This window comes from Brienomyrus brachyistius, chromosome 5 (assembly GCF_023856365.1).
Source record: "Brienomyrus brachyistius isolate T26 chromosome 5, BBRACH_0.4, whole genome shotgun sequence".
Classification (NCBI taxonomy): Eukaryota; Metazoa; Chordata; class Actinopteri; order Osteoglossiformes; family Mormyridae; genus Brienomyrus; species Brienomyrus brachyistius.
In genome coordinates, this window is record NC_064537.1 from 32,592,710 (window position 1) to 32,619,887 (window position 27,178).

Here is a 27,178-nt window from a genome sequence, read left to right on the forward strand (position 1 = left end):
CACTGTGGTAACAATGAGCATTATGGAAATTCAAGGATGAAACGTACAACATTATCGGAACAAGACAACCCCGTGCAGAGCCCAAGCGTGGCTAAGTGCACAGACCTGTATCGGACTGGAGAAGAAAATAAACAGGAAACACAACTTCCTGTACTTAAAAAAATCGACCGGTTTCACACATGTTGAGATGCCTCAACTTCCAATTAGATGATGGCACGTAGAAGGCGATCACCAGTGAGTCACTGTACAGCATTAAGTAACCAGATATATGGATCTGACGACACCAGCCCAAACACAAACCCCACCATCGAATGACCACAACACCAAAAATCACACTTGAAAGAACTGTCTAGCATAGTCCGCTCTTCAGTATATGGTATTCCACTAATCAAGACAGGAATATTGACCACTAATGAACATCCCCTTCGAGTGTTACAATACCCACTAAACCAGAAAGTATGAAAACCAGGAAAACAAAAGACACACAGGATAACATTTACATCACCTAATTATACTCTAACTTACATGTACTCTAAAATCTATACCTAAATACTGCAGGGGATGTTTCACAGTATGGACAGTTTCTGATGTAAATAAATTCAACGTTTTTTTTTTTCTTGAACTGGTGGAAAAGCTACTGCTGCATCAGAATAAGTTTTAGTTACTTCAGAGCCGTTTAAGCAGATTGTCGCCATCCAGTGGACAGCGAGGAGGATTCAAATTCCAGCGTGGGTAGGACTTTCATTTGCAGTCAATTACTGTTTCACTAAATGAGTAACAGTACTAAAACAATTCCAGGACTAGCTAAGAGTATGCTATAATGTCACCCAGGACTGTGTGACATACATACCAACACAGCAGACACCAAGGCGGAGTAGAAATTGTATACTTTAATAGTTCAGCTGAGACATACAGTGGAATGAAAACTTTGTTTCTAGACAAAATGGCACTGGGGGACATCTCTCCTGGAAAGCCAGACTGGGAAATCATCTCACTGTACTTCAGGGATAGACCAAACCCACTGACTCTTACATTAGAGCTTATAATAAAGGGTGGTTATTAATTTAATAAAAAAAAAAAAAAAAAAAAAAAACTTCCATTTGTATCCCGTTCCTTCCACAGGTTTCCAGGACTGAACGGGTTGCTGAACTTTAGACACCTTCAAATCCCCCCAGTGACACATTTGCCCCCCAGCTCTCAGTCACAGAGGAGGACACACCCACAGCTGCATTCACACATGAAGTGGACAGAGCCTGAGAATCAGAGTTACTACAGCAGGGCACATACTATAGCATTCTGATTGGGATAAATGGTCAATTGCTGTAGGATCCACTGCCCGCAGACTCTGGCAAACACACACATATACACACACTCCCCCAAAGTTCCAAGCTTCTTCAAGGCTTCGCTTCCACTGGACCCCAGTTAGATGAGAGCTGGGCATACACTTCACAATCTAGACCACTCGCAAGTGGGTGACAGTCTCAACCAATGAGGGTTGGGGGGCAAGAACGTGAAGGGGGTGGGTCTACTGGGGCAGCTGAAGCAGCGTGCCCTGGCCCGAGGGCAGGTAGGTGATGTTGCGGGAACGGGAGAGCTGGAAGGCGATGTCTTCGGCCGCCTCCAGCTTGCGCAGCTCCACCAGGCCGTCGCCCGCTGTGGCCAGGGAGTTAGCGATGAGCAGAGCTGCTTGGGAGTCGCCCTCCGCTGAGATGATCGCTGCCTGCTTCTGCTGCTCAGCCTTTTGGGGAGGAGGAGGAGAACAGCAAGGGGTCGGACCAGAACTCTCATTTGGGAATCAAGCGTCAAGAGCCAGGCTTCCGTAATCATTATATTAATGATAAATTATACAGAGCGATGCTTAATAAGTCAACTGGCATCTTTCCATATTTAACAAGCCTGCGATCGGCAGGAATGACGTGACAGACCTGGAAATGGCTGCCTGGAGCATCTGACCACCCACACAGTTTGGGACTTTACTGTAACCATTGACTGTATCCCTAACACAATTCTGTAAGGCAAGAGTTTTACCTGTTGGGTTCATCGGCATTAGGAACTAATGAGTTAAAGGTCCCTGAGAACAGGGCCTCCCCCGGGTGTTGTGTACCCCCCCCCCCCGCAATGTCTCTCTCACATGCCGAAGCCCCTCGCACCTTCTCCACAACGAACCGCGCCCTCTCGGCTTCCTGTTGGGCCACCTGTTTCATTTCCACAGCTTCTGTGAACTCCTTCCCAAATGTCAAGTGGGTCTGTGGGAAAGGGGGCAGGGGATGTGAACCCTAAAGCTGAGCCGTCACAGGAACGCTACCTTGGATCAGCACATCTGGTCGGAAAGGCAACATACCAATGACACATCATCCAGAATGAGCCCAAAGGTGGAGGCCCTTTCTGTCAGGTCCTCGCTGACTTGCCTGGACACCAGCTCTCTCTGGGTAATAAGCTCTCCAGCATCAAACCTAGCCTTTAGAAAAGAGAAAGGCATGGGAACACACACAATTAATTCACCACTGAAGAAACATCTTGCCCATTTCCACCCAAGCTCATTAGCATCATTCATGGCTGAGAAAGTCACAGAGAGCCACATCCCCTGTGCCTCACCGGCTCCGGAACCCAGCCCTCCCACTCAGGTGCTCACCACCACAGACTTGAGGACCTCTGTGGTAATGGAAGGCAGCACCCTCTCGTCGTAGTCCTCCCCGATGCTGGTGAAAATGCGTGGCAGCTGGCTGCCCAATGGCCGGAAGAGGATGCGCAGCGTGATGTTCACATTCTGCAGATCTGTGGAGGACAGGGATGGTAGGTCATGAGCAGGAGGTAAGGAACCGTCTCAGGGATCAAAGCCAGAACTGAATCAAGCCCAATAAAACTTATTGTGCCTCATTCAAAGACACCCGAGTCAGGTTTTGATCATGCTCTGGATGATTAAACTGCCTAATTCACGGTATAATTTTTATATTTTAGTCCATGAGGAAATAACACAAAAACAGTTGATTTTTACTCACTAAAACAGCAAGGTAGAGAATGAAAGGAGTATTAAACAGGACAGAAATTAATGAATGGTGAAATGTAGAGCAGCAAATCAGTGTACCTGGCTGCTGTCTAACAGACATGTTGGCTGGGAGATGGACCGCACGCACGCGCACACACGCACACACACGCACACGCACACACGCACACACCTTTGCTGCCGGTGATCACAGGGACGTTGCGGGGGCGAGAGCGGCAGTCGAAGATAATTGGTTTTTGCACCCAAGGAATGACAAAGTGGGTCCCCTCCCCCACCACGGTCTCCTGCACCCCCCGAAATCTGTCGAAGATCACAGCCTGATGGCCAGCATCCACTGAAACATATTTTTAAAAACATCATACAAATACTATATGATACACACCTTGTTTAAAATGTTTGTCACATTTGAAATATATTAATCAAACACAGGATACATACTGGTAAGTTCACTTCTCTTAACTTTTTAAAAGTAGAGCGCTAAATGAACATAAACAAATTTCTCTGCATTCTCACCATTGTAAAGTGCTGAGTTCACCACCCCACCGCCAATAGCCAGGGCCAGACCCAACTTCCCAAGAGACTCAAACAATTTTGCCATGCTGACTATTCGCAGCCCTGCAAGGAAAGGGAACATCGCATGGTTAACTACAGAAACTTCACTGCACAGTGGCAACCATGAACACACTTCAGAAGCAACGGATCAGTCCAAATTGAATCATTTTCTGTCTGTAAACATTTATGTGACAACTACAATGACTCACATAATCTTATTTTAAAATGCTCATTGGATTAATATAAAAAGGAAAAATAGAAAGGGCTCATTATCCTAGGCAAAATCTTTGTACATCGTATTTTTTCCAAAATTTAGAAATACAAAATTACATTCTACCTCTCACATTTCTCGGAAAGTCAAGGACAAATTACAATGCAGCTTTGAACTGGGATCTTCGGGCGTCACTTTACCGAAAACCGAAAAGAACTGAAACGACCACCTAGCTACTTTAATATAAAATCTAAATGTAGCTGCAACCTGGCCTTCCCTGTCCGCCACCTGCGACCGGCCTATCCCGTTGGGTTAATCACACACGCTGGCGCTTAGCTGGCATGCTCCGACTCAGATAACGTTTAAATACCGAATACACTCGCAGTTATCACTACATGTTACGACTTTTCGGTAAAACGGTATTCTTTAAATATCTAGACAAATCTTAAAAGGCCAGGCTGCCAGTTTTCGCTATACTGCCATATCTATGCAGAATTATCGGAAAGTTGACAATTCAGTATGTTAAGTATATTTCTCAGTTTAAACTCCATTTACGAGACATGAACAGCATGTACAATTTACGACTGCGCTTCATTCTGTGACAAATAAAACCAAATTACCTGCTTTATTCACCGGTCTGATCCTTCGGTATGACCTCCAGCACACTGCTCCGTACAAGCACCAACGCGCACATTGAATTGTCCTTAGCGCATGCCTACCAATTTTAACAACCTCTTTCCTGATTGGCTAGACTCTGCAGCAATAAACATACCGGGATTTGTAGTTTTAATGTCGCCATTGTCACACCAGAATTCCAGCTTGCTTCTGAAGCGTTATGTTAAATACATAGGTATTTCAATTAAAATAAAATCATACTAATATATAAAACAACACTATGACTTCCCCCAGACTTTCCTGTGCTACTCTATAAATCATTTATCGTTAAAAATGTACCATCCATCCAACTTCCAATTGCTTATCCTGAAAAAGTAATAATATACAAGTGAAAGGTTCTGGGGGGGGGGCATGGTGGCTGTTGCCTCACACCTCTGGGACCCGGGTTCAAATCTCCGCCTGGGTCACATGTGTGTGGAGTTTGCATGTTCTCCCCATGTCGTCGTGGGGTTTCCTCCGGGTACTCCGGTTTCCCCCCACAGTCCAAAAACATGCTGAGGCTAATTGGAGTTACTAAATTGCCCGTGGGTGTGCATGTGAGAGTGCATGGTGTGTGAGTGTACTCTGCGATGGGCTGGTCCCCCATCCTGGGTTGTTCCCTGCCTCGTGCCCATTGCTTCCGGGATAGGCTCCGGACCCCCCGCGACCCAGTAGGATAATGGAAAATGGATGGATGTAGGGTTTGGAAAATGGATGGATGGATGGATGAAAGGTTCTGTCCTCAAGACAAAATATGTTATCCATCCATCCATTTTCTGTAAAATAGGTTATTTTATATTTCTCACAATGCTAGTGGTCAGCGATTGAAATTCATGTCCAAAAAACCAGATACATTCATCATACGGCAAAATATGTTGGAGCTAAATGTTTAACATTTTACATTATGTGATCATTATATGAAGTTATGAAATGCACTCTGCTTCTAATATACTTTATTTCAATGAGTGTATATAAATAATTATCAGAACTATCCATTATTTTAGAAAAGGAAGAAGCACAAGAGTCCAAAAATGAAAAAAAAAACAACATTTATATGCTGTCCAGCGCACATCATTTTGTATATCACATTTTAAAGATCATTTACAAAAGTACATATAATCCTGATTCCAAAAAAAAGCTTGCTAAACATAACCTACACGTGAATAACACCTTCCCACGTCTCTGGCGTAACTATACGCCATCTAGCGTTTCAGAAGAAACAACGCGTACAATCTTGTTTTACTTTCTCTTTCTTGAAAATGTCGGTGCACGTAAACAGTCCTCATTTTGAGAAGGAAATAATAGGTAATTTGGGATTCTATAAAACTGCGTTATTTATTTCAAATATACTCTAATACACGGATGCCAAAACCCCGTGAAAATACATTGAAAAAAATAAACTAAACTGTACTTCGTGTAAGTTTGTTGTTTTTACTTTTTTCTTAGCATGCGGAGGAGGATTTTATCGTCTCAAGAAATAGGGCTTGTAGTGTCGCACATGCTGAAGGAGAAATAGGTAAATGCATTTGTTAATATTTGCATGTCAGTTTTTTTCCCGAGATGTTGCATTAGAAGTTCCAGTGCATGTCTCCATTTCCAGTTAAACTAACGATGAATTATTAATAACTAACAACGTTGTTCAATGCACGACGTAGGTTTAAGCAGTGTGTTTAACTCAATTACTATGCCTACTGTTGTCAAGTACACAGCTTATAAGCATAGCAGCTAGACATCTTATAACAGAAAAGTACGTACATATTAAAATGCATGATAAAATTGCAGTATGTACGAGTATTGCTTTAATGTTGCATTGTTTAATTTTCTTTTCTGAGTTCAGCTGTAAATACGGCCAAACCTCTATTTGCAAGATGGAAGGAGATGAACAGACTGTCAGGGTATGTGGACTACCGACTGATATCGAGGAAGAAAAGCTAACAGATAAGCTCTACATCCACTTTTTGAGGCAGAGAAACGGAGGTGGGGAAATAGCCTCAGTCACCATCACCAAAGTCCATCCTGGCTGTGCACTGATTACCTTTGAGGACCGTACAGGTCAGTGCAATTTGAAGAATGTCAATACATGACACACAGAAAAATAATAATAAAAAAAATTTGGATGGGGAAGGATCCGCGATCAAGGTTACCATGGAATTATCTTATCACCAGGAAATAAAGATACTACTTACAAGTAGTTTGATGTTAGATATGGATTTGAAGGACCACATCTGTCTGTTGGTGCCTGTTCAAAGTAACAATGATGTTTTTTGCAATGCAGTGGCTCAGAGGGTAGTTCAGCACAGGAAACACATCCTACTGGTTGACGATGAGAAATACGAGCTTTCTGTGAGTTTGTTCAAGAAAAATGTGAACCGAGAGGAGGTAAGAAGAACAAGTAAATCAAATCACACCCTCTTTCAAGCCTCGATTCCATCACCTCACTATTTGTGCCTTCTGGTGAATTTAAAATCTTACATGGGCATGTTAGAGTAAAATACGTGCGCATTATGAAGGATTATCGTTATTTCACATAAAATTCAGATATTAATTAATGTTACTTCATGTCCTTTATTTATCTCTCTTGCCCTTCTGTCATCTTACTCTCTCCTTTAGGTTCTTGTACAGTTACAGCTCACTGTAAACTACAGCCAACTTCCACTGGGAAAAGGGACAGTGACCCGCCTACAAAAAGGCTTCCCTAATGTGGAGCTCAAATTCAACCCTGAGAAAGATCTTTGTACCTTGAGTGGTAGCTACTCTGAGGTTCAGGCCCTGATCAACCAGCTTCTGGGCCTTTTAGAGACGCAGGAACCTGAAGCCACCTCTGTGCTTGGGACAGATGGACAGGGAAGCAAAAAGAACCATGACAGTAAGGGAAAGCATCACCACAGGAGCAGCAGAAGTCAGGAGAAGACCACACAGCCTGGAAAAGCCCTTGATTTGAATGTTGGAATATCAGGGGAAGTGAAGTCAGAGAGACTTCATTACTCTGGCCTTGAACTGGATGATTATGGGGTGCGGGCAGCCCGTAGAGAGGAGCTTTCACTGGAGGACTACTTCTTGGTTCTGGACTCTGACATCTTCCGCTACCTGCAGCAGTTCTGTGGTGAAGAATACATGCAGATTTTAAGACAGCACAGGGTGGAGGTCGTGGATGTTACCACCCAGGATGTCACCACACTCTATCTGCGGGCTCTAGAGGGAGCAAAAGGTGGTTCGAGGAAGCAGCTGGATCGTATACAGCAGGTGCACGGGGAGCTGAGCCAGTTGTACCAGGAGACGGAGATCAGGTTACGAAAGGAGCAGCTTCCCAAGAGGTACCTTCTCACGACTGACCTCAAGGCAACTTGCGAGGCCCTGCAGCTGCAGATGCCCAAGCTGATGCTCACTGATGATGAAACATATATTTACCTCGTGGGCAGCAGCAGCGACGTCTCTGAGGCTAAACAGCATCTCCTTTACATTCGAGATTCGGAGGAAGATTCTAAGCAGAAGGGAGCAAGTCACACTCAGTCAGGGGAACAGGAGGTGAGGGATGTACGTCTTTTCACCTCCACGGCCAAAAAACTTGACAGCAATGAGGACAAGCCGTACAAAGGTACAAGAGCTATGGGAGCAGAGGCAGGTAGGCAGTACATGCTAGCTCCCAAGTTCAAGGAAGTCATGAATGAAACTCCTGCGGAAAACTCGGTAAAATCCTCACCAGATGATACATTTTCACATGTGGATACACAGAGAGATTTCTCCTCTGCTGATTTAAAACAGATGACAAGTAATGAGCAGAGGTTAGGCAGTGGACGAGTTAAAGATGGGGGTGGATTTCAAAGGTTACCTATCCTTCAAGGACTAAGCGATCCCGGCCAGAGCAAGCTTCTGAAGAGGACCGACTCTGCATCTGCCTCCACAAGTGAAGTTAGTTCACTCCGGACCTTGGTGCCAACCAGTGCTGTGTTACCCAATAAAGCAAAATATTTTACAGGCACTCCTTCTACCTTGCAGAGCGACCTATTTCAGGAAAGAAGTCTCTTCGATACTGTAGCACCTTCACCAAAACTGGGAGCCCAGTCTACTCTGAGAAGGAGTAACAGTTTTTCTGGCTTAGTGCGCTCTCAGCAGGATGAGAAAGAAAGAGATGTGTCAAAGGGCAACCAAAGAAAGAGTAAAACTGGAACTACTGGTGTCAGTGACAGCATAGGGTACATCTACAGTCTGGAGGTGCTTGTTTTAAAAGATACATGGATTTACATGAAGAATATGTATCACACTTGGGTTGAGGACATAAAGTCCTCTGTGAATATCAAGGAAATTAAATCGGCTGACTTTTTCACTCTCAAGTTGAGTGGGACTGACCTAAAAAAGCTCAGCAACTGCCAGCAGGAGGTTAAGAAGCACGTATCTGCTGTTTCTGCTGACTTTAGTGTACAGGAGCTGTCACTGACAAAGCTGAACGCAAAAGACCTAAACAGGACCTTGGAGGTTTGTTGCATGGAATTGAGAAGAAAGTTTCATAAGGTAATGATTGTTCAAAATCCAGAGGCCATTTATCTTTCGGGACCAAAACTGTTGTGTGATGAGGTGTATTCCAGTATATTAGGGGCCTTAAGTAATACAACAAAAAGGAAGACGTCAAAGGAAGAAGAGATCTTCGGGGTGAATGCCAACCATACCAATTTAGCTCCCAGTCAGACTCAGCACCTCCCCCCTCAGGAACAGATCGAATTCCATATGGACCAAGAGATTCCCTACAAAAGTGGCAGATTAATCAATGGAAGCCTACTTCGGTGTCTTAGCAGTAGCAGTAGTACTCTGGGCAGTGAAGGCACACAGAGAGAAGATGGAAGTGTGCCCAGCAGACTAGGAAAAAACAATATCCAGACATGTGATTTGGCAACCAATCAGGGTGAAAGTAATCAGTCTGTTATGAAGAAAGATTCTATCATGAAGCTTACGCTGGGACAGCATGGCACAAAAGGCCGAGCGAGCCTCAATACTGATACTCCTCAGACTCTGCTAAGAGAGGCCAGCCAGATTGCTGGGACACAGAGTCGACCAAAATTACAGTCATCCTCTGCTTATAAGACTCAGAACATCTTGGGGGCAGAAGAAAAAAATACACAGGTGAACGCTCTTAATAACCACTCTTGTCTTGATCCAGAAGACCAAAAAAATCCACTTTGGGAGAACTCCAAACAGAAGGATCCCAAAACCTCGAGGTGGACACACGAGGAGAGCCAGACTCAGGAATATGAAAGCACGACATGTTCATGTGGAATGAATGAGGGACCAGTGGTCAGGATGGCTTGCGGTGCCCCCTTCTGCTCCAAGTGCCTTGTACAAACCCATTCCACTTGCAAGGTCTGCCACAAAGCAGGTGAAGTAAGTGGCATCAAGGGCAGAATTATTTTCAGTGAATTGTCCTTGAGTTTGCCTGGATACCCAAAGAACATGACACTCAAGATTACCTACATCATTCCGAATGGCATCCAAGGGGTAAGTTTTTCCCATTAAAATAAGTTTTTGAAAACCATAGCTGGAATTGCTGGGATTTTAGTCTTAACTCTTGAAGGCTATATGTAAGCAGATGTTCCCCTTTTCATGCTTCCTGTTTGTATATAAGCGGAGGCAGATGGATGGAACTGTCGGACACTATGGGATAAAAACGAGAAACTAGAGACAATGCGAATGGCATGTAAAGTACAGATATCCCCCATCTATTCGCGTGAACGGCTGTAGCCGTGTTATAATAAAAAATAAAATCTGTGTCTTAATGCTGGACATAGCGGCCGCTGTTTTTTAAAATGCATGGGCAGGCTGTAGGTAGCACTGACAGCCAACAAAAACACGGTACAGTACAGAGCTGCCCGATGTTTAAAGACTATTTGAATACAGAACTTCTTAAAACTGACATGCTACTACGCGTGATATGTGATTGATACTATGCACAGTAAGGGTTTCATGTGTTATAAAAAATAAAAAGAAAAGAATGACTGTGCATTACTGTTCTGTACTAAATGTTTTCTTATTGTGTTTTAACCCATAATGAAGTTTAAAATATGCACTATCTACACTACTTAGTACAGTAGTTAAAGGCATCTTAGACTACGGCAGTGCAGAGTAGCCTAAACTTGTGACTATGGTAATGTTTGATCAGCGTCCACATCGTTTAACGTACTGTTTAAGAGAACATAATGTGGATGTTAAACAGCAGATACCTATACCAGTCATAAGTCTGGAGACACTTACTGAACAAGATAATGACCCTAAGCACACCTTGTGGATATGTGGTGAGTATTATCTTGTGAACAAGGAAAGAGTTGGAGTACTGCAACACCCCCCCGACCTAAACCATATAGAGCTGGTTTGGGGTGAGTAAGAACGAAGAGTAACAGCAGGGTAGGAAACTTGTGCCAAAAATTTGTGGAAACACTTTCACAACTGTTGGAGCAATCTTCTAGGTGGCCACATTTGGAAACCGGTTGAAAGAATGAGTCTGCAATGTATCATAGAAGCAAAAGGGGGCTTGAAGAGTCTAAAATCTGAGAGAACTTTGAGATGTTTGCAGTATTTGATATGTACAGTTGTGCTCAAAAGTTTACATACCCTGGCAGAATTTGTGATGTTTTGGCCATTTTTCAGAGAATATGAATGATAACACAATAACCTCTCTGTCACTCGTGGTTAGTCGTTGGGTGAAGCCATTTATTATCAAACAATTGTGTTTGCCTTTTTTACATCATAATGACAACAGAAAATATCCAAATGACCCCGATCAAAAGTTTACATACCCTAGTTCTTAATACCTTGTATTGCCTCCTTTAGCATCAATGACAGCTTGAAGTCTTTTGTGATAGTTGTGGATGAGACACTTTATCTTCTCAGATGGTAAAGCTGCCCATTCTTCTTGGCAAAATGTCTCCAGTTCCTGTACATTCTTGGGCTGTCTTGCATGAACTGCACGTTTGAGATCTCCCCAAAGTGGCTCAATGATATTGAGGTCAGGAGACTGAGATGGCCATTCCAGAACCTTCACTTTTTTCTGCTGTAGCCATTGACAAGTTGACTTGGCCTTGTGCTTTGGATCGTTGTCATGTTGGAATGTCCAAGAGCGTCCCATGCGCAGCTTCCGAGCTGATGAGTGCAAATGTTCCTCCAGTATTTTCTGATAATGTGCTGCATTCATCTTGCCATCAATTCTGGCCAAGTTCCCTGTGCCTGTGTAGCTCACACACCCCCAAAACATCAGCGATCCACCTCCGTGTTTCACAGTAGGGATGGTGTACTTTTCATCATGGGCATTGTTGAGTCCTCTCCAAATGTAACGTTTAATTTTAGTCTCATCACTCCAAATAACTTTGTTCCAGAAGTTTTGAGGCTTGTCTCGGTGCTGTTTGGCATATTGTAAGCGAGCTATTTTGTGGCATTTGCGCAGTAATGGCTTTCTTCTGGCCACTCGACCATGCAGCCCATTTTTCTTCAAGTGCCTCCTTATTGTGCATCTTCATACATCCACACCACTTTTTTTCAGAGACTCCTGTATGTCAGCTGAAGTTATTTGTGGGTTTTTCTTTGCATCCCGAACAATTTTCCTGGCAGTTGTGGCTGAAAGTTTTGTTAGTCTACCTGATCGTGGTTTGGTTTCAACAGAATCCCTCATTTTCCACTTCTTAATTAGGGTCTGAACACTGCTGACTGGCATTCTTAATTGCTTGGAAATCTTTTTATATCTTTTTCCTGTTTTATGAAGTTCAACAACCTTCTCCCGCAGATCCTTTGATAATTCTTTTGCTTTCCCCATGGCTCGGAATCCAACAAAAATCAGTGCAATACTGAATGACTCATGTCAGGAGCCTAGAAACTCATTGACTTTTTATACACACCCACTAATTACAAGCAAACAGATCACAGGTGAGGATGGTAATCTTTAGTAGTCATTTACACCTGTGTGTGTCAACCTGTGTCTATGTTATCATGCCAGAATTTCCAGGGTATGTAAACTTTTGATCGGGGTCATTTGGATATTTTCTGTTGTCATTATGATGTAAAAAAGGCAAACACAATTATTTGATAATAAATGGCTTCACCCAACCACTAACCACGAGTGACAGAGAGGTTATTGTGTTATCATTCATATTCTCTGAAAAATGGCCAAAACATCACAAATTCTGCCAGGGTATGTAAACTTTTGAGCACAACTGTATCACTTAATTACCCTGCAGCCTTTAACTGTAAGGTGAATGACAGCTAAAAGAGAGACCAATCCAGTAAAAGCATGTGTCTCCAGACTTTTGACTGGTTCTGCATTTACAGTGACACTGAAGTGCTACATATATTTTGTATTTACTAATTGTGGCTGACAGTTGTGTTTACACGAATGGCCAATAAATATTCAGTTGCTGCTTGTCATCTTTCCCATTTTGCAGGAGAATCATCCAAATCCAGGGGCCCCTTTTCAAGGAGGCACATTTTATGCGTACCTCCCACTCAACGAACAGGTGCGGAGGCTGGGACCACTGCTGGAGAAGGCTTTTGCTCGGGGCCTGACTTTCACTGTCTCTGAGGAAGGCCAGGTTATCTGGGGCAGCATCCCACACAAGACCAGTGTGGAACTCAAGTCAAAGTGAGTCAGTCTATGGTTCAATGTGGTATGTGTAAGAACACAACAGCTCACTGCATGGTGAGATAAAGGCTGAGGTTCGCATCTCAGCATCATCCTCTGCTTTTTCTTTGCAGAAATGGATACCCAGACTCCAGCTACCTCAAAACGTTAAGTGAAGTGCTGACGGCCTTGGTAACTTGAAGATGGCAGAGAAAGTACAAGAAGACATGAAAAGAACAAAACCTGAATATTTTCTAACCCGCATTTACTCTATGTGCCTTTACATCAGTATATAATGATAGATTTGAAAATTACTTGTAATCACTTGTAAATTATGAACAGGTAATTTGTAACAATCTGTTCCAGTCCGTCCATATTTTAACTGCATATCCATTACAGGTTTCGGGGGGGGGGGGGGGGGGGGGGAGGGGTGGACTGGAGCCTATCCCTTTAAGTATAGGGCATAAGGCAGAGGTGCCCCCTGGATAGGATGCCAGTCCTGTGCAGGGCATGTCACATTAACTGTTTTTTTCTATATATTTTGCAGTCTTAATTATGCAACTAACAGCTGAAGTGCATTTTTGACAGAAGCTACCACAATGTAGAAAACCATGTGCACTTGATAATCTTGTTAGCCTTTCTATACCGCATACTCTTCCAGAATTTTAATAAAACATAGTATAAAGACATCCATGCTAACATGAAAACTCAAAAATAATTTTCTGTTCATTTTACCAAGCTTTTGAGGAACATATTCTGGGCTATCAGGTTTAGTAAACGGTTAAACTGATTTTTTACAGAGTAAAAATTGATACCAAATTTTTTTAATTTTGTTGGAAAATTTAGATGGAGATAAAAACCTACTGAGGATATGTTTATACGTGCAAGTAGGACTCCTGACATCTGCTGTTTGTCAGTCTAATGTGGACAAGCATCAACCACTGGATAATACTGATGTGCCCATTTGAGGATAAGCCACATTAATGAAAGGCCCGGGTACCACGGTTTATGCATATCACTGAAGAAGCAATAACTGTGTTCCTTGTATTTCTGCATTTATTTATTTACCAAATGCTTTTGTCCAAAGCAATATACAAAGGAGGCAGCTAGAATATTACAGGAATATTCACAGTTAAAAACAGTTAGTCTTGGATGGAGCGTTGGCATTCGGAATCTTCCACAGCATGCAAGTTACACCATTCTGCTTACTCACAGCAACTACACAGTCATGTCTTACATGGTATAGTATGTAACATTATCATTAACAATTTTATTGACGGTGAGAAAATTTATATATTATTATTGTTTGATTTAAAAACTTGGAAATGACTAATATGTTTTTGTGGGACTGTTTTTTTTTTTAAACAATAGCATTGTAACAATGGATGTGTAAGTAGCACTGCGGTTTCCCTTCAGGATTGCGGGTTTAACCCCAATTTGAATGCACGTGTATGTATGTGTTCCCTCTGCACTGATTTCCTCCAGGTCCTCTGGGTTTCTGTAACAGTGTACGACATGACGGGCCAGTTAGCCCATTGTCAGCAAAGCTGTCTTGCTCCACGTTGAATAAGTAGGAGGGTCATTTTTTTTTTTTTGAGAGAGAAACGCAAAGATAATCCGAACTCCGTAAGCTCCACCTGCTTTATGTTTGAATGTGGTTGAGCCATGGCATCATTAGAAAAACATATTTGCTGGCTGTACTGCACACGTTATTCTCTGACATGCAGGCCTGAATGTAAATTAAATCTACAGGGAAATGTACAATTCTACAATTCTGTTATCTAAACCCATCACCATATTCTGTGTAATAGCCTGTTTATGGTGTTTTATAATAGTAATTACATTTGTATGAAGCAAAACAGAAGTGTAAAGTCCATGAAAGTTGCAGAGAGAGATTGTAGTTTTAAATTTTCTACCAGATATACAGATTTGATCCACTAAATAGAATAATAAATTCTAGAGGATGAAAAAGACCGAAGCTGGAACGGTTATTACTGTGTTCACATAAAGATTTGCATAAAAAACTAACACATCTTGATCTCACTAACAAGAAGGGATGAGATACAGGGGGAGATTTTTCTACATACAATTGTCCAGCAGCCTTGAAAATCACATGAGCGCCTTTAATTGTTCTTTTTATGGTTAAGATTTCAGTTAAAGGTAATTATTTACTGAAGGTTTTGAGTAACTAATGTATTGGAGTGTCTGATCTTCAAAGTATGGTCTGGGGGAATTTCCTACCATCTGCTTATGTATAGGCTATTGGTCTAGTGTAGTGTTTCCCAACCTGGTCCTCTGGGACCCACAGATGGTCCAGCTCCTTGCCAGACAGTCTGTATTTTCGCTTATCTGAGCAAAGATTTAGACATGATTTAGTCTGTGGGTCCCTGATGACTGGACTGGGAAACACTGGTCAGTGAACGAGAAACGGCAGTTCGGTTCCCATGTATGTCTTGCACATATAATGTGAATTGACAATAAAATATCTCACTCTCTTTGATATCCAACTAGTTCAAAGCAATATCTTATATTTCATTCTTTGGTGCCAAACCCTCAGTTGCTCCTTTAATTTAAGCACTTTACCAAAAACTTGGTATTTCTTGTAGCCAAGGAAGGATATTCTGTAGAATTATAGAATATTTTTTCTAGGATTTAGAAAACTTTATTTCTGAAAGCTAAGTTTGCTGCCCTCCCTCCATTGTGTGTCTCTGTGAAACTGACCACCACTGGGTGACAGTAAGTCTGTCGTCATGGCTGCTCTTTTGATCCGGAAATGGGAGAAAATTAATTATACAAAATGACCAAACTCTCACAGCTAATGTGGAGCAGCGCTGACCTTTTGTGTTTCAAGAGCATCAGCAGCAGCAGCATTAACAAGTTTGAATAAATTGTTTTGGTTCTTATTTTATTTCACCGTGGGCATGACTCACCAGTCAATAGAAAAGCCCCCGCTATGGTAATTTATGAAGCAATTGAATATATTAAACACAGCTATTAGTTATATCAGGGATTTTCTAAAATGAGGTCAAGGTGTGGATCTTCTTGGCTCCGATCACACACACTACCCATCACCTTAGGGCTTGCAACAACATTCAAGTACGACAGCATCATATGAAAAGCACCCAGTTACGGTGGCTGCCTGGTGAAGCACAATCCTCAAATGACAGTTACTCTTCATTGAATACTGTAATTCTCTATTTCATCATCACATTTATTCATATCATTATAAGCATTTCTCATTGCTTTGACGCAAAATTGAAATGACGGATCAATTCATGCAATTGTGCAAGTACAATTGTCTCTCATTGTCATGAAAATGGATTACACAGTTTTTCTTTTGAATTTCGTTACTCTCACATGTATATATCATGCTGATTGTGTAAATACTAACATGCACTAGTCAGCTAAGTCATATACTGTCAAACATGTATTACATGAATTGCATCGATATGACACTGTTGCAAAGTCAAAGAAAGTGAAACTGATCATGTAGAATATGAATGGATGGAGTTACTAATATGTGGATTTCTCTCTTTATATGAGAACTAGATGACCAAAAAGATGCCTCATGAACCATTTGTTGTATTTTTAACTCCACTAGATGGCACTCTTGGCTTTCTCAGTCATGCTTTGAGCCCATTTTTAAACAGAGAGGGCACCACCTAGTGGGTTAAAAAAAAAATACAGAAAACGTTGTTTTGGCCATCACTAATAGCAAGCAACTACGGCAGCCTAACCTGCAGAGCCACACACTACCCGTTTACATCCCGTGGGCAATGCTAACAAACTACAGTTCCTGAATACAGAACATCCAGGTATCAGACAGGAACCACAGTCTGGTGCCAGAATGCAGGCTGGTTTAGTATGGAGGAATTAAGTTAATCCTAGCAATCACCTTCTTAAAGCCTAGAGAAATCCATCCTATTGAAATACTAAAAAAAAAAAAAAATCTCCTCAGTATAGGTGATTTCTACCCATTTCATTTCATAGCTGAAGCGACAATGTCGACCAACGCATTGAATCCTGAGAGAGAAGAGGGAGACACAGAGATGCACCAGCACAGATCCACAGTGATTTTACAAAGCAATTAGTTGGAGCAAAGAGTGTTTTTTTTACATAATGAAAAAAATACAATAAATTGTAGCCGTGAGCAGCCGAGCCCATGCAGGACTCCATGACTGAGAATCATGGGCAGGGCACAGCAGAAAGAGACCAGTCATCTAAAAAGTCATGCTTCCTCCTCTCAATTCTCTTCCTTCACAGGTTCCTCATCTTGTGCTGCGTTATCCTTGAGTTCCGCCTCCTTCTTGGCCTCATCCTTCGACTCCTCCTCCTTCTCCTTCTTGGGCTCTGGCAGAAGGATCACCTTGCCGATGTTGAGTCGCTCCTGCATACGCCTCATAGCATCGCCCACCTGTGGCATTGGGTGAAGAGGTTTTTGGAGAGAGCGGAAAGGGGGAGAGACGGAGAATAAAAAACAAAAAAAATGGTGGATGAGAGGGGTGGTCGGACATCATTTTCCTTCACCTGTCCCAACATTAACCAGATCCCCCCCCAAGCATCGCTCTCAACTGTACATGTGCGTATATCCGAAAATGAGCAAGATGGGACGAGTGAGAAAAGCATTCCAATGTACTTCAATTTGGTTAAAAGATGCATCATTTCAAGAATCCTGAGAGGAGGAGGAGGAGGAGGAGGAGGAGGAGAAATAATGAAAGAATACAGGAGCTGGTTTGCCTACGTGCCTGCAAAAGCAACAGAACAACAGACGTCCTCCCCTTAACCCCGTTCCTGTGGACGGCAAGGAGTCAGACTATCGCCATCTTACTGTGTCACTCATCACCAGCAACTTGACCACCGAACAGCAACGGTGGCGCGTTCCAAAGCAACAATCATTTGTCTCTTTGAAGTGGATGGTTGACATTCACACACAGAGCAAGGGGAAGAGGGCAAATCTGAGGTGATGACTGAAGTAAAGAGATACGGGTGGGGGGCTCTGATATTGAAGCAGTGATACTGTATTTACTAGTGTAAATAAATAAATGGGACATACATTAAACATCGAACCAGATGACTTAGCAGGCGCTTAATAAGGATCGAAGTGGAACAATGGCTAAGATTTGCGCATCACATACTGATATGCGGTTATTTGTCATTATAAAAAAACGTACATATATTGAAACTAAAAAGGATGCTGTCAGATGTATCCCCCGGACAGCCCTGTCACCCCTAATCACCCTATATGATCACTACTACTCCTATTCCCTCCAAATCCCCCTCTGTAGACCCCCTACAGCAGGCTTTGGCAATATCTAATTCATTACAAGAAAATCTAATGCATTACAAGGACAATATCACTGTCATACCACCTGAGCTGAAACCACACACTCCACACATCTCTCAGAAAATCCTTATTAAAAGCCTAACTTTAATTAAAAATCTACCCCAATAAATTTTGGCAAGTTCCTCAGGATAAATTTCGTGGAACTGCTACCTGGCTGCTACTGATAAATTGTGCAAAGTGGGGGGCCTGATGAAAAAGTTTGCACACACATTTTTTTTATCTTAGAGTATTAGAATATTCAGAAAATCATCTCACGTCCCTACAGTTTGAGAACTGCTGACCAGAATAATGTAAAGGCTGGAGAACTCCTGTAAGCTCCTGTGAAGGCTGAAGAACAATCCAGAAAATATGCTTAGAAGATTATGTTCGAGATGTCCTCTGCTGCCACCTATCGCTGCTGCTTCAGTTTAAGGGTGATTTGTTTCAGGTGTATAACGTGTAGATTCTCATCCACGTGTTCTTCTATAGTGGTAATAAGATCCATTAAAGATAAAACAGAGTGATGAGATCAAATAGATTTCTGTTCAAGGTGATAAACATCTTATCACTAATCTAGTTTACCATTCACACTTGCTGGTCAATCTCTTCATCTCTGCTCACCTGCTCGAAGTGGTGGACAGAGTCCACACGTGGCTTTATCTTGCCTTGCTTGTACAGCTCCAGCAGCTTGCCCACCACCTCTACAAAGATCTCACGCTCCTTGTAGAGGTAGCCCAAGTGGAGGCCACATACTACCTTGTTGGACTGCATGAGAGACATGGCCTTGATAGAGAACTCGTTGTACCACATTTTGGCCAAAGCCATCCGGTTCTTCTTTGGACCCGTCAGTGCATTGGCAAAACCTGGTGAGGATAGTGAGGAAGATTAGAATCGTCTCTGCTCACCAAGCAATATCACAATTCGATCACAATTCTAAACAGACAAGGACAGTAAAGCAGATGTTGTATGACACACTTAAGATTATTTGAAATATATACAGAGATAAAATGTGATAACTCTACAATATATATTTAAAAAGTATTATTTGGATTGTAGAGTGAAACATATTACTTCAACTAAGCACTTACTCTTAATTAGTTCGAAAACCTCGGACATGCTGAATGTTTAAACCAATTAGACTCAGAATATGCCATCAGTATATGCAATTACTCCAGTGGATATTTAATGATTTTCTGGAACTAGCTGAGTAAAGTCGTTGAGTTCTCTCAATGACCTGGAACCCAACAAGAATGAATACTAATAATCTGTTTAGCTAGCTTGGTCTACATCTTTACAATGGTGCAACACTAAAAGAGGCCTTCTGCTGCTCACGTTCAATATAATGAAGCACCAACAGAAGGGCACCGGAATCCGATGTAAACATTGAGCTTTCTGGTATGTGAATACCAACATGCAGTTGATCAATTACGACCACAGCAGAGACACAAGAGTCAGTTTTTGGACTGTCTGTGGAAACTGAAACATGAAATGGAAACCTTTCCCTAACAGCCAAATATTCCTCATGACAAGTATTGAATTCGGGACTTTTGGTTCCTTGATAGGCCCAGGACAGCATTTGCTTTCTTTAGATCCTGGGGAGGGATGCTATACATGTGCGTCCAGTCTAGGATGCTCAGGTCTATATTTAGGTGATCCAAATGAGGTGTATTCATTCATTTTCACTCTTACCGTAAGTAACAAGTCTGCCCATGGGCTTCAGGAGGTCAAAGCCCTGCTGGACGTCTGAGCCTCCCAGAGGCTCCAGCACAATGTCCAAACCTTTGGAATGATAAGAGAAGAATGAGGTGACATCAGAGGAACTATGTGTGTAATTATCAGGTCACAGTGCCCTGACCTTGTGCTTAAGCATTTTAAAACAAAAAGCATAAAAATATCTATATTTATTCAAGGAAGAGTAACTGTCATTTGAGGATTGTGCTTCACCAGGCAGCCACCGTAACTGGGTGCTTTTCATATGATGCTGTCGTACTTGAATGTTGTTGCAAGCCCTAAGGTGATGGGTAGTGTGTGTGATCGGAGCCAAGAAGATCCACACCTTGACCTCATTTTAGAAAATCCCTGATATAACTAATAGCTGTGTTTAATATATTCAATTGCTTCATAAATTATCATAGCGGGGGCTTTTTTATTGACTGGTGAGTCATACCCACAGTGAAATAAAATAAGAACCAAAACAACTTATTCAAACTTGTTAATGCTGCTGCTGATGCTCTCAAAACGCAAACGGTCAGCGCTGCTGCACATTAACTGTGAGAGTTTGGTCGCTTACCAGAACGTTTCAACAAGTGAATTTTGTTACAATGCATATAACATAATACTGAGAATGAGTATAAAGTTGAATTGATAAATTAAGCACAGTGTTAGAACAATAACGGCTGTTCAAGGATTGTGTTTCAACAGTTCTGAAAACTCATGATGTGAAGGCCATTGCACACCAGTAGGAGACAATCAGCGCCATGCAGGAGACTAAGAACTGTCCCAGCTATGGGGCGGGGCAGTCTCCCGCGGCACCAGCTGCGGGGCGGGGCAGTCTCCCGCGGCACCAGCTAGAGGGCGGGGCAGTCTCCCGCGGCACCAGCTAGAGGGCGGGGCAGTCTCCCGCGGCACCAGCTAGAGGGCGGGGCAGTCTCCCGCGGCACCAGCTAGAGGGCGGGGCAGTCTCCCGCGGCACCAGCTGCGGGGCGGGGCAGTCTCCCGCGGCACCAGCTAGAGGGCGTGTGCCCTCACTGGCAGTATGCCTACCACATACTGAAATACGATAACGATCCTGGAATGACCTTTGGGGCAGATCTTGCGGATGTCGTCCACATAGTTCTGGTACTCGATGGGGTGAGTGACTCCCTCCTGCTTGATGGCTTCATGCTTGCTGGCTGATGCCGTTCCGAAGAGAGTCACACCCTCTACCAACTTGCAGAGCTGTGTGACCGCGGTGCCTACACCACCTGAGGAGAGGTAGTAGAGACAAGGGGAGATGCAAGACCAAAAGGACACCCAAAATGTGCACACACAACTTTTTACACGAAATCCCAAATTCGTGTCTTCCTTGATAGTAGGAAAGGACATTCTGAAGTAGTTCCACCCCAGTTAAAGTCAAACATCTATCCACAGAACAGCTAGAACCTGCAGAGCCAAACACCTCCCAGCGTCATAGAAACACCTCACGGTAGCATAACAGCCTGGGGTTTCGCGTTTAAAGGGCTCCCATCAAGAAGAGAGAGGTAGGAAAGAGAGAGAGAGAGCGCACAGAAACACAGAGATGAAGGGATATGGAGAGACACCTTAATTAAATGTCAAAGACAGCTCCACTGCCATTTCAGCACTTTAATTAATGGATAGAAACATTTCACCTGGCTTCAGCACTGCTATGCTTTCTTCAATAATCATGTGCACATTGCTAATTGCTAATCCTTTGCAGCTACTCACTCATTCTCAATGCAAACCCAGGCTGACCCCCCCAAGCATGTCTGCATGCTTCACTCAAATACACGAGACACACACACACACACACACACATAGCTTTCATTTCTCTATTACCAGACATGGATCTCCAACTTTAACTGGAATGCTATTTGTAGTTGCTAAATTTTAGAAGGATCACTCCATGGGTAATTACGACACATGCCGAATGACAATGTGCTCCTCAAACACCAGATGTCGCCATTTTCAGCAGCGCTATGGATCTTGTTGGCGCTCCTTACCTGCCGCCATGTGCACCAGCACACTCTGTTGGGGCTGCAGGTTGGCAAGTTTGAAGAGCAGCAGGTAGGCAGTCATGTAGTTGACAGGAAAGGCAGCAGCCTCCTCGAAGCTCATCCCCTCCGGCATGGGGAAAGTAAACTGTTCGACCGTTAAAACCACTTCCTGCCACAGTCCAAAAGCGTTCACAACAAACACCTTGTCTCCCACCTGAAAACAGAGAAACAGGTGGGTGGGGGATGGGGGCCATTGATCATTATCATCCTCATAATGTGCTGAATTGCTGAGCTAAGGACCCTGAGCCTATCCTGGAGGCTACGGGTGCAAGGCAGGGAACAACCTAGGATGATCACAGGACCACTGCACCCCCATAATTGTAGGAAACATGTTACATACAAGCGAAGTCTAGACTACTCTGACCATGTTAAAGATTGGGCTTTTTTCATATTACGCTAAATGGGTTAGCTTAGGCTAACATTTCACATAATGTCATTCACATAAAATAAACAGCTTATGAAGGGGACAGTATCAGTAACAGGGTCCATAGAAACATTTCAAAGGCAAATTTGGTATTGTACTTGTAAAAAAACTTAGCTACAGCACTGTTACTGTAATTAGTAATTAATGTAATTTAAGCTAAATTGACAATGTCTTGCATGCAAATGGTGACAATAAGAGTGCATTACCTTAATGTCAGCCAAAAGTAGACTAAATTCGCTCACTAAACGGAGTTGAAAGAGATAATCTTCAGGAGCATTTTAGATTTAATGAGCTAGCTTTCGTTTTAGTCAAAACGGCTGCCACACACTGGTATATCTGAATCCGTAACATTTAAGCAGTGGGTTGCCAGAGGGGACTGTAAGGTTTGAAGATAGCTTTTCAGCTTGGAAATTCACTGCAACCGTGGCAAATGACCACATGAGGAATCTAGCTGTTCGCCGCATTGACCACGAGTATGCAAAAGCATTTAATTTGGATATATTTCTTTTTCTGCACAGCACAACAACCATCGCCTTAAGCTGTCAAAAAAATTTGGTCAGACATGACTAGATAGGTGATGCAGAGCCTGCAAGAGCCACACAGTGGTTTGCATGAACACTGACCTGTTGTTCCTGTTGTCGATTCACATAAACTTGGATCAGTATGTATTAACAAAATGCTAAAAATATTGTAAAAATGTATTTCTGGATGCTTTGTTTAGTACATTTACCTCTAGAAGTACAATTACATTGCTTTATGAGAACTCCATGTCCTGCTAGACATTCTTGCTACACCATGAAAAATGTTCAAGATCTGTCACTGCTCCGCCCCCAGATAAGCAGCAGAGAATGAATAAGATTCGACTTGGGTGAGATTGTCATGCAGAGGACTGGGATGCCTATAATGGATAACATTTGCAAACTGGGTAGCCATTCTAGATTGGGGTTCCTTGCATTGAGTATAGGTTAAATGCTCCTTGTTCTCATAAGTCTCCCCTGTACTCATACTGCCATACCCCTCCAAAAAAGGACATTTTCAGGTGCAGTCAGACACTCTCCCAAGACCACAGAAATCTGTAAAGCAACTCTCACAATGTGTAATGCTATCACAGTCTGAGTCTCACACAGCACAGTGCAGCACATACCGGTTCAAGGACTTTCTGTTACCTTAAGACATTTGATCTTTGTTTTTCAGATTTGATGGCTGCCTTTTGAAGACATTAGCGGTCCGTGTTACAGTAGCCATTTAAGCTCACTGCACACTAATCTACAGAAACATCTACTTCCTCTCTAAAACCCTACCTACTCATTTTGGTTTTTTTCCCTGTTTTTCAAGACTGGGCTCAGGGACGAAGGGCCAGACCAGCAATGCAGGGCAGAAGAAGCTAACTGAAAATACAGAAGGCTGACAGAGCTCACTGACACGCAGCGAAGAGGGAGCCGTAGAATGGAGTGCTGGATTGTTACTACAAACATATGAAAACATATTTTACTAGAGGGGTCTGATTTAATGTTAATAAATGAGAAAACACTACCTAAACAAATCTTTGTAGATATTTTTTAAACCCTTGCTTTAATGAGTTCCCCCTCCCACACTCCCCCATCCTCAAGGCAATTCTGGAGACATCCAAGGTGATCACGGTGTTCATGGTAGTGGGAGCCCATCGCAGGGCACACTCACACAGCATCCACTCACACAGCATCCACTCACACAGCATCCACTCACACAGCATCCACTCACACAGCATCCACTCACACAGCATCCATCTTCCAAATCGCTTATCCTACTGGGTTGTGGGGGGTCCAGAGCCTATCCCAGAAACAATGGGCACGAGGCAGGGAACAACCCAGAATGGGGGGCCAGTCCATCGCAGGGCACACTCACACACCATTCACTCACATGTGCACTCCTATGGGCAATTTAGTAACTCCAATTAGCCTCAGCATGTTTTTGGACTGTGGGGGGAAACCGGGGCACCCGGAGGAAACCCCACAACGACATGGGGAGAACATGCGAACTCCGCACACATGTAACCCAGTCGGAGACTCAAACCTGGGTCCCAGAGATGTGAGGCAACAGTGCTAACCACTGCACCACCATGCTGCCCCTTACAGTGCTAACCACTGCACCACCATGCTGCCCCTTACAGTGCTAACCACTGCCAGTCCTCATTACAGACCATCATACAGAATCAGCGACAATTTACAGAGAGGACCCACCCCATAGCCTCTCTATGTATTCCAGTATTAATCATCAATTTACTAGTATTTTGTTGTCTTCATCATCAGTCTCACTCTCTCATCACGGATGAGATGAGGAGAGGAAACTAAAAGTATTGAGGCCTACTGTAAAGTTCAGATCGCGAGAGGTTTGTGACTCCTTGCAGCCACAGATAACATGATCACCAGTATCATATGATTTGTTAGTTGTAAACACACTCCACGAGAATTTCAGATGATTGTGTTTGGTACAATTTTTGCACGTGGCCCGCTTTCAGTGGTTAACCGTTTGATCTGCGGTTAATCTGATTATGTTAAGCACACGGAGACAAGCAAGATACGTTCGCTTTTACATACAGCCTCCACTTTGCTAGTAACAAATCGCTGATGTATCCTGATTTTGTTACGTAAAGCCCCTTATGTGTTTCTTTTTTCGGTACCACTTTACAATAAGGCTCCCTTTTGCAATTTGTAAATGGTAGCAACTCATTAATAAAAAGAAAACTGTGTTATAACTTGTTTAAAATTGTCTATTAAAGATTTACAAAGTGTTACAACCTAATCAGTACCCAGATTATGAACCATTCACAAACTCCTTATATGGGTAGCCTTACTGTAAAGTGGCACCCTTTTCTCTTTCCCCAGAATTTATTATTGCATCTTTGGCTTATGACTTTGATATTTTTTTCTTTTCGTATATGTATATTTGTTTTGAAAACTTATTTTTCAGTAAACAAATTAGTGGCACTGCTGTGTCCAGGGCCCAAGATGGTGTACTACGCCCCTGGTCGATAATATGTGGATTAGGAGGTCGCCGATAAAAACGGAGTTGAAAGAGGACTCACCTTCCTCCCCGTCACTCCTTCACCCACAGCCTCCACCACCCCGGAGCACTCCATGCCCAGTGTGACCGGTGGAGGTGGCAGCCGCTCGTACAGACCCTGCCTGGCCACTAGGTCCGCGAAGTTCAGCCCGCATGCTTTGACGCGGATCATCAGCTCTCCCTTCTTCGGGACGGGCATCCCCTGCATAACCTGCAGCTTTACTTTATCGTAGCCACCGTGGCCGCAGAGTACCAAGGAGCGGTAGGTGAAGGCGTCTTCCTCAGCCGCCGGGCTGGCAGCAGCTGTGTCGGAGGATGGCTGCGACTCTTCCTCATTAGGCTCCTTGCTTAGTTCAGTTTCTTGAATTTGCTGCAGCGCAGATGCTTCTTCGACGGACATGGTAATAAATTCTTCCTCTGACTGCAAACCGAAACTTTCTCTTCCTAACTTTTTCTAACTTCGCCCTGTAATTCTGGAAATCGCTTTGGGCGTAAACAGTTACTGAAGCCCCAGGCTCCGCCCTTGAACTTGAAAGGCGGTCGAGAGTTGTTCACGCTTTCTTCCCGTAAGGAAGCGGAACAATATTGCTAACTTTGTAAGGGTGGGTTGACAGCGCCCCCGTGACGACATACATGTGCCCCCCTTAAATACGTATGCTACTTGGGACTGAAATAAACGTATGATTTTTATTATTACTATTATTTGCATTTATATATGTGAGCTAATATTTTGCTCTTTGGGGACACGTGAAACACAAACGTAAGCACATTTCCTTGACTGACTTTTAACCGCAAATCGTTGCATAAAGAACATCCGTTTTCGAAATTTTGCTACCTTAATGCTGGCAATCTAGTGTAATTCATTCATGGAGGACATGATGAAGGTCAAATGCATCTGCCCCCCCCCAACCGAACAACTGCCCCCAATCTGCCCACCCCCGAATGGTCTAAAACCTCCCCTGAATTTTAGTCAGCTGATTGGAGTGTAAGTTGCATGCAAGGTAAGTCTGCATACACATATACAGGTATGTAACAGTATTATTACCTTTCAAATAGTCTATATAGTTACCAAACCCTACCTTTCTTAGATATTTTGTTCTAGTATTTTACTATTTTATTTATTTACTGTTTAGTAGTCACGCTGTGTACACCGAGACCTGAGAAACTATGTTTTGTTCTTATAATGTCAAGTGGTTTGAATAACAATAAAGCTGATTCTGATACTACCCCATTGCTTTTGAAGCAGCTAATTTTAGGTTTATTTGGAATAATATAGATTTGCCGTAAGATTTCTTGCGTCAGCATGAGTCTGAAAGTGTGTCACACCAGATGTGTGAGAGGTAGCAACCCTGCTACAAGCTTCCTCAGCCAAGCTAATAAGCTGATTTAGCTTATCAAAGGTGGCCCATCATTGGAGTCCATCGACACGATTTTGGCTCTAGTGCTGAGTAATTCAGACGTTGAGAAAGTTTTATTCTGGCTGTTCAGTCAGCATTGTCAGATTAGCGATCGTGGCGAACTATCCGTCGGGTTACTCGACAGTCACTTAGTGTGGTCTTTCAAGCAATTACTGTTTTTCCAACTATCCAGTATTAATTTAAG

The 27,178-nt window shown here is 43.0% G+C and overlaps 4 protein-coding genes across 5 annotated transcripts in view; 2 read left to right on the forward strand and 2 right to left on the reverse strand.

The window, feature by feature from the left end:
• The window catches only part of ubald1a (UBA-like domain containing 1a), a 400,799-nt gene that overhangs the window by 121,089 nt on the left and 252,532 nt on the right, over positions 1–27,178 (forward strand). The window lies entirely within an intron of this gene.
• On the reverse strand, positions 876–4,505 carry phb (prohibitin). The gene is made up of 7 exons (XM_049015149.1): positions 4,388–4,505; positions 3,518–3,619; positions 3,177–3,338; positions 2,633–2,775; positions 2,342–2,458; positions 2,151–2,246; positions 876–1,738 (listed from the first exon to the last, which is right to left on the reverse strand). Exons 2-7 carry the CDS (start codon positions 3,600–3,602, stop codon positions 1,526–1,528), a joined length of 816 nt encoding a protein of 271 aa, XP_048871106.1. The 5' UTR covers positions 3,603–3,619; positions 4,388–4,505; the 3' UTR covers positions 876–1,525.
• si:busm1-163l24.3 (uncharacterized) lies at positions 5,641–15,521 on the forward strand. 2 transcript variants are annotated; one of them, XM_049015099.1, is made up of 8 exons: positions 5,641–5,726; positions 5,868–5,937; positions 6,259–6,473; positions 6,697–6,800; positions 7,032–9,625; positions 9,656–9,908; positions 12,839–13,035; positions 13,149–15,521. In XM_049015099.1, exons 3-8 carry the CDS (start codon positions 6,290–6,292, stop codon positions 13,213–13,215), a joined length of 3,399 nt encoding a protein of 1,132 aa, XP_048871056.1. In that variant the 5' UTR covers positions 5,641–5,726; positions 5,868–5,937; positions 6,259–6,289; the 3' UTR covers positions 13,216–15,521. The 2 variants fall into 2 exon arrangements, with proteins under 2 accessions (XP_048871056.1, XP_048871055.1); XM_049015098.1 differs by having other exon boundaries at positions 7,032–9,908.
• vat1 (vesicle amine transport 1) lies at positions 16,205–26,151 on the reverse strand. The gene is made up of 6 exons (XM_049015142.1): positions 25,599–26,151; positions 22,057–22,264; positions 21,136–21,300; positions 20,027–20,116; positions 18,959–19,200; positions 16,205–17,428 (listed from the first exon to the last, which is right to left on the reverse strand). The coding sequence occupies exons 1-6, from the start codon at positions 25,974–25,976 to the stop codon at positions 17,258–17,260; spliced, it is 1,254 nt and encodes a 417-aa protein (XP_048871099.1). The 5' UTR covers positions 25,977–26,151; the 3' UTR covers positions 16,205–17,257.

Excerpts from the sequence above, each read along its gene's own strand:
- phb (XM_049015149.1), bottom strand. The coding sequence starts at position 3,602 with ATGGCAAAATTGTTTGAGTCTCTTGGGAAGTTGGGTCTGGCCCTGGCT. Across the intron at positions 3,339-3,517 it reads GAACTCAGCACTTTACAATG|TGGATGCTGGCCATCAGGCT; the intron begins GTGAGAATGCAG and ends AATATGTTTCAG. Across the intron at positions 1,739-2,150 it reads CGCGGTTCGTTGTGGAGAAG|GCTGAGCAGCAGAAGCAGGC; the intron begins GTGCGAGGGGCT and ends CCTCCCCAAAAG.
- vat1 (XM_049015142.1), bottom strand. The coding sequence starts at position 25,976 with ATGTCCGTCGAAGAAGCATCTGCGCTGCAGCAAATTCAAGAAACTGAA. Across the intron at positions 22,265-25,598 it reads AAGGAGTGACGGGGAGGAAG|GTGGGAGACAAGGTGTTTGT; the intron begins GTGAGTCCTCTT and ends CTCTGTTTTCAG. Across the intron at positions 21,301-22,056 it reads GCTGGTGCACATGGCGGCAG|GTGGTGTAGGCACCGCGGTC; the intron begins GTAAGGAGCGCC and ends ACCTCTCCTCAG.
- si:busm1-163l24.3 (XM_049015098.1), top strand. The coding sequence starts at position 6,290 with ATGGAAGGAGATGAACAGACTGTCAGGGTATGTGGACTACCGACTGAT. Across the intron at positions 6,474-6,696 it reads TACCTTTGAGGACCGTACAG|TGGCTCAGAGGGTAGTTCAG; the intron begins GTCAGTGCAATT and ends TTTGCAATGCAG. Across the intron at positions 9,909-12,838 it reads TTCCGAATGGCATCCAAGGG|GAGAATCATCCAAATCCAGG; the intron begins GTAAGTTTTTCC and ends CCCATTTTGCAG.